A 6,000-nucleotide genomic window follows, 5' to 3' on the forward strand; every position below is an offset into this window, starting at 1 on the left:
CCCGGGTGCCCCGGACAGATGGCCGGGCCATTCCTCCATCAGAGCCAGCCTTGGCCTCTCCTGGGCTGGATGATGCCAGACGCCCAGTACCCATGGCTGCCTCGGGGTGGGCTTGAGAGGAAGGTGCGGGTTCCGCCCTCCTGCTGGGAGCCCCGCGGGAGCGTGGTCAGCCCCTCCACCCTGAGGGGCCAGCCGAGGGGGATGCTGACCCCCTGGCAGCACTCTGCCCGTGCCCCATTCCACCTGTGCCCCAACTCAGAGCGGTTCCTGGTGCTAGGTTTTTCTCTGAACCCTGCTGGGTCAGAAGCCCAGGACAACGAGTGTTCTTCCACGGGAAACACTCTCACCTAGAGACGTGCCTATTGACAAGGAGCTGTTGCTCCTGAATCCACAAAGAGCCAGATCTCGCCTGGCGAACCTGGGAAAGCTGAAGCCAGGGGCTCCCTCAGACCCCAACTGCTTGGGATCCTTGGATGTGAGCAGGGACACAACACCTGAGAAATCAGAGTTTAGCGCTGATGAGCAGAGACGCGGGTAACTCGGGGCAGTCGGTGTTGCCACTTGGAGGCTCCAGGCTGTGAGCTTGGCGTGCGACAGGCAGTCCTGTCTCCATGCCTCTCCTCTGAGGCCAGTCTGGGGACCCATGGAGCCAGCACACACGCTGTGACCTCCAGGAGCTCCCTGTTCAGTTCCATCGCCGGGTCCCTCCAACCTTCGCAGAGCAAGCAGTTCTCCAGCCTTCTGTGCAGTAAGTGAGGCCTGGTTGTCTGGTGGCCGGCAGAGGCCAGGAGGCTCCACAGCAATGGTTACATTCTCTCTGGCAGGTTAGAGGAAGGGAGAGAGGTCAGGAAGCCATGCCAGACCCTTCTTTGAGGTAGGGAGGCAGTGACACCATACAGGCCGCTAGGGACCCCTGCCTCATGACTACGGAGAGGATCAGTTCAGTCGCTCAGTCGTGTTCAACTCTTTGGGACCCCAAGGACTGCAGCACGCCAGGGCTCCCTGTCCATCACTAACTCCCGGAACTTGCTCAAACTCATGTCCATTGAGTCGGTAATGCCATCCAACCATCTCATCCTCTGTCCTCCCCTTCTCCTCCTGCCTTCAGTCTTTCCCAGCATCAGGGTCTTTTCTAATGAGTCAGTTCTTCACATCAGGTGGCCAAAGGATTGGAGTTTCAGCTTCAGCATCAGTCCTTCCAATGAATATTCAGGACTGATTTCCTTTAGGATGGACTGGTTGGATCTCCTTGCAGTCCAAGGGACTCTCAAGTGTCTTCTCCAACACCACAGTTCAAAGGCATCAATCCTTCGGTGCTCAGCTTTCCTTACAGTCCAACTCTCACATCCATACATGACCACAGGAAAAACCATAGCCTTGACTAGATGGACCTTTGTTGGCAAAGTAATGTCTCTGCTTTTTAATATTCTGTCTAGGTTGTCATAGCTTTTCTTCCCAGGAGCAAGCGTCTTTTAATTTCATGGCTGCAGTCACCATCTGCAGTGATTTTGGAGCCCAAGAAAATAAAGTCTGTCACTGTTTCCATTGTTTCCCCATCTGTTTGCCATGAAGTGATGGGATCAGATGCCAAGATCTTAGTTTTTTGATTGTTGAGTTTTAAGCCAGCTTTTTCACTCTCCTCTTTCACTTTCATTAAGAGGCTCTTTAGTTCCTCTTCACTTTCTGCCATAAGGGTGGTATCATCTGCATATCTGAGGTTATTGATATTTCTCCCGGCAATCTTGATTCCAGCTTGTGCTTCATCCAGCCCAGCATTTCCTATAATGTACTCTGCATAGAAGTTAAATAAGCAGGGTGACAATATACATCAATATACAGCGTTGATGTACTCCTTTCCCAATTTGGAACTAGTCTGTTGTTCCATGTCCGGTTCTAACTATTGCCTCTTGACCTGTGTACAGATTTCTCAGGAGGCAGGTCAGGTGGTCTGGTCTTCCCATCTCTTGAAGAATTTTCCAGTTTGTTGTGATGCACATAGTCAGTCTTTGGCGTCGTCAATAAAGCAGAAGCAGATGTTTTCTCTGCAGAGGATAGTGACTCACAAGTAAACAATATTTCAGGACTTCTCTGCGCAGCATTAGACTCAGCCTAGGAAGTGTTAGCCCCACGTCCTAAGGCACTGATCCAGGCAGATCGTCCTGTCACGCCAGCAGAAAGGCCTGGGTGGCACAAGGCGGGTCCTCACACGATCGTTTGTGCTCAGTGGCCAGAAGACCTGGTAAAACCTGCATGAAAGCTGAGACGACCTGGGAACCTCGCCCGCCCTCATGCACTGGTTCCTTTTCAGAGAGACCAGCTGTTAGGGTCCAGGTGCCAAGGGCTGGAGCGCGAGGACTCAAAGCACACCAAGTGACCCCTTCAGCGTCCAGCTCTTCACACGGAGACCTCTGGATTTGATCAAAGAGGCTGTGTCCCCGCGTAGGCCCCCGAGGCGTCTTGCTGGGGGCGGCTTGTGTTACATGTCGCATGGTCTGTGCGTTTCAGATCACCACCATGGAGTCCAGCCTCAAGACCATCGAGGAGGAGAACAAGGTGATCGAGCAGCAGAATGAGTCGCTCCTGCACGAGCTCGCCAACCTCAGCCAGTCCCTGATCCACAGCCTCGCCAACATCCAGCTGCCACACATGGTAAGTGACCGGCACCGGGCGGAGGCCCTCGGGGGCCGAGCGCAGTGCTCATCCTAGCGTAGCTGTCTGTCTGTCTGTCCTCGTGGTTCTCAGACCTCAGATGCTTGCAGTTACCTCCCCCAAACCGTACAGTGAACCGCTCTGGTGGGGCTGATCGGTAAATTCCCTAAGGTTAAGTTGCTCTGAAAGGCCTTTTAAGTAAGATAAGGACAGTGGCGTTAGGCTGGGATACTATTTTATGCTGATGTGAATATCCTATTAAGAAAATAAAAGTTGCATATGAACTACTATTTAATATCTCGTAGGATCCAATCAATGAACAAAATTTTGATGCATACGTGACTACTTTGACGGACATGTATACAAATCAAGACCGTTATCAGAGCCCAGAAAATAAAGCTCTACTGGAAAATATAAAGCAGGCTGTGAGAGGAATTCAGGTCTGAACAGCTGCTGTAGTGGTGGAATCTTGCTTAAAAAACGATGCCTCTTGTTCTTTGCTGCTGTAATTTACCAGAAAGTGTTATATATTTATTTCTGTTTGAAACAGTGTTATGCTTACAAGACTTCATAATGATTTTATGTCTTGCTTTAAAGATAGTACCTGCAGAATAGTTTTGGAATACATTCACATTTTTGTACGTTTTCATATAAGCTGACATAGTGTGACATGCCATGTAATGTTTATAGCTGCTAATGTATGCACATTTGGGGGTATATATATTTCTGAAGAGGTAAGCCGATCAAAATAAATAGAGTGTACATTCTTTTTAATGCTTTAGTGATTAAATGTTTAGTATTTTGAACTGAAATGGACACACACACACACACACACACACAAACAGCTCTGAATGATCATTTGGTGGCCCAGCAGCCACTTTTTAGATGTTATCGTTTTGCCTCATGTTGGAGGATCTTACGGAATTTAAGAAATACATTTTGTGTGCATATTGTTTCATAGCAAGAATTGGTTGCAAAAAAAAATGCTTTATTTTTGAACAATGCTTGGAAATATTATGTGATTTTTTTGTTTGTTTGTTTTAGGAGGATGGTGTATGGTGGGGGCAATAAATGAGGTTTTTTGCATTCCAAGGAAATGGCATATGGATTAACTGTAAGAAATGAGATAAGTAATTTATTGTAAGACAACATCAAGCCATGGAAACTTGGCAGAAGATTCAAAGCAGCTTAAACAGCACTTTTAAATTAACTCCTGAGCGTTACATGGTGTGACGGTGGGACCTTCAGCTAAGACAGGGGCAGAGTAGAGGTGGACGACCCGAAGACTCCTCCTCCTCTCTCGGGCGCTTTGGAGCAACCTTCTCCTCCCTCCCCGAGGGCTCCTCGCCCTCTGAACCGTCTGTTACCCAACAGAATCCATGTGTTTTCCTTTGCGCTCAAAGATCCTTTGAGACTCTTTCTTTCCCCTTCCACCTTATCCAGTTACCATTCCTGTTGTCGCTGTCCTGAGTTTCCCGTGGGGGATAAAGGCAGACGGTGCCAGTCCTCGCGTGACCGGGCTGAGCTGCGGGCCGGCCTGGGTGGGACAGCGGCTCAGACAGGCGCCCCGCCCGGCGCCGGCTTCGGGAAGCCGCGTCCAGTCCAGAGGCGGATGCGCGCTCCACGTGCGGCCCCGCCCTCCGGAGGCCCGCGGACCCTAGAACGTTCGCATAGCCTTGTTTGCTCGGTCGCAACCTTCTCTAGGAACGAATGCCGTCAGATGGTGGGAGTAACTAAATGCCCTTCAGCACTTTTTTGCTTTACACTAGATCATCTCAGACTCGTTTCCACCCTGCAGACTGACTGTTCCCCCGACGACTGCTCTCCACGATGCGTAAGACCGCTTTCCACCGCCGCGCTCCCCTCTCTTCGCGCGTCCCCGGGACGACCTGTCGTGTTTTCGATTGCTGTTGACTTGATTTACATGTGATAGCATTCTTCCTTCCATGTCTTGATGTTATGCAGGAAGTACAAAAGTACTTTAAAATTTTGTTATGAAAAAAAAAAAAAAGATGGGTTTTGTAAAAATTAAAAAAAAAAAATATTTTTAGCAGAACAGGACTTACAGGGTCATTGTCCCCACAGCGTGCCAGTCGACTATTTGCACTTACCTTGTCCTATATATCCGTACGGAGGTGTGCAATTCCCGTGTCAGTAGCCTCGTGACTCTGACCCTGGAGGAATCCGAGGAGGCCTCCCCGCTGACCTGATGATGCTACGGGACATTACAGGGACCTCACCGCAAATACTCTGATACAATACTCAACCTCGGTATATATATATGTATAAATACATGTACATCCCAGCGGCACTTTATACTGTTCACTGTACAAAAGCTTACAGTTTTCCAGGAGGACTTTAATAATTAGCTGGGAGAAGATTGTGTGATGACTCGGGCGCCGCGGCGCCTTCCCTGCGGGGCCCTCTTTCTGTTGCGTGATTCGTTGTAGCTGCCCTGCTCAGAATTGCCTTTTTGAGAGCTGAAGCCAGGTGCGCCTCGCCACCTGCGGCCACATATCCCGTCCGGGGCCCCGGCCTCCGCACGGGCCCCCGTTGTTCATATCGGCACATGCATCTCCCCGCCCCGTCGTTGTCTGCAGCTTCTTTGCCAATTATAGTGATGCTTTTCGTAGCGTAATAGGTAGTATCAGTTTGGGATTCTAATTGTTCTCACCTATGTACAATGGAAAGGGGTTTTAAGCACAAATCTGCTGCTCATCTAACGTTGGTACATAATATCAAATCAAAGTTATCTGTGACTATTATATAGGGATCACAAAAGTGTCACATATTAGAATGCTGACCTTTCATATGGAATTATTGTGAGTCATCAGAGTTTATTTATTATAACTTATTGTTCATATTCATTTCTAAGTTAATTTAAGTAATCATTTATTAAGACAGAATTTTGTATAAATATTTATCGTGCTCTCTGTGGAACTGAAGTTTGATTTATTTTTGTACTACACGGCATGGGTTTGTTGACACTTTAATTTTGCTATAAATGTGTGGAATCACAAGTTGCAGTGATATTCATTTTTAAATTGTGAACTTTGTACAAATTTTGTCATGCTGGATGTTAACACATCTTACTCTAAATAAAAAAGGTGTTACCACATTTGTAGCACGAAGGGTCTCTAGCTGCGTGTGCGTCTTCACTGAGTCTGGAAGCGCGTGGGGTCTGGGGCAGGGGGCGTTTCTCCCCAGCCACGGCTGCTTCTGCGACGACGTGGCTGCAGGCTGACCCGTCTACCCTGAGGTCCATGCGCACAGTCGGGACTGTTCCTGGAAGCACTGCCCCTGAGCTTGTCCAGAAGCTACGTGACACCTCTTGCCGTCACCCCTACTCTC

General features: G+C 48.9%; 1 protein-coding gene across 14 annotated transcripts in view; it reads left to right on the top strand.

The window, feature by feature from the left end:
* The window catches only part of MYT1L (myelin transcription factor 1 like), a 378,916-nt gene extending 373,149 nt beyond the window's left edge, over nucleotides 1–5,767 (top strand). For 9 of the 14 annotated variants that reach the window (XM_044940559.2, XM_044940561.2, XM_044940558.2 and 6 more), the window contains 2 exons: nucleotides 2,506–2,649; nucleotides 2,955–5,767. In XM_044940559.2, coding sequence (XP_044796494.1) covers nucleotides 2,506–2,649; nucleotides 2,955–3,095 — 285 coding nt within the window. In that variant the 3' untranslated portion in view covers nucleotides 3,096–5,767. The remainder of the gene's footprint in view (nucleotides 1–2,505; nucleotides 2,650–2,954) is intronic. The other 5 variants (XM_044940566.2, XM_044940567.2, XM_044940573.2 and 2 more) reach the window with 1 other exon arrangement.
* The last annotated feature ends 233 nt before the right edge of the window (nucleotides 5,768–6,000 follow it).

Source organism: Bubalus bubalis, chromosome 3 (assembly GCF_019923935.1).
Source record: "Bubalus bubalis isolate 160015118507 breed Murrah chromosome 3, NDDB_SH_1, whole genome shotgun sequence".
Lineage (NCBI taxonomy): Eukaryota > Metazoa > Chordata > Mammalia > Artiodactyla > Bovidae > Bubalus > Bubalus bubalis.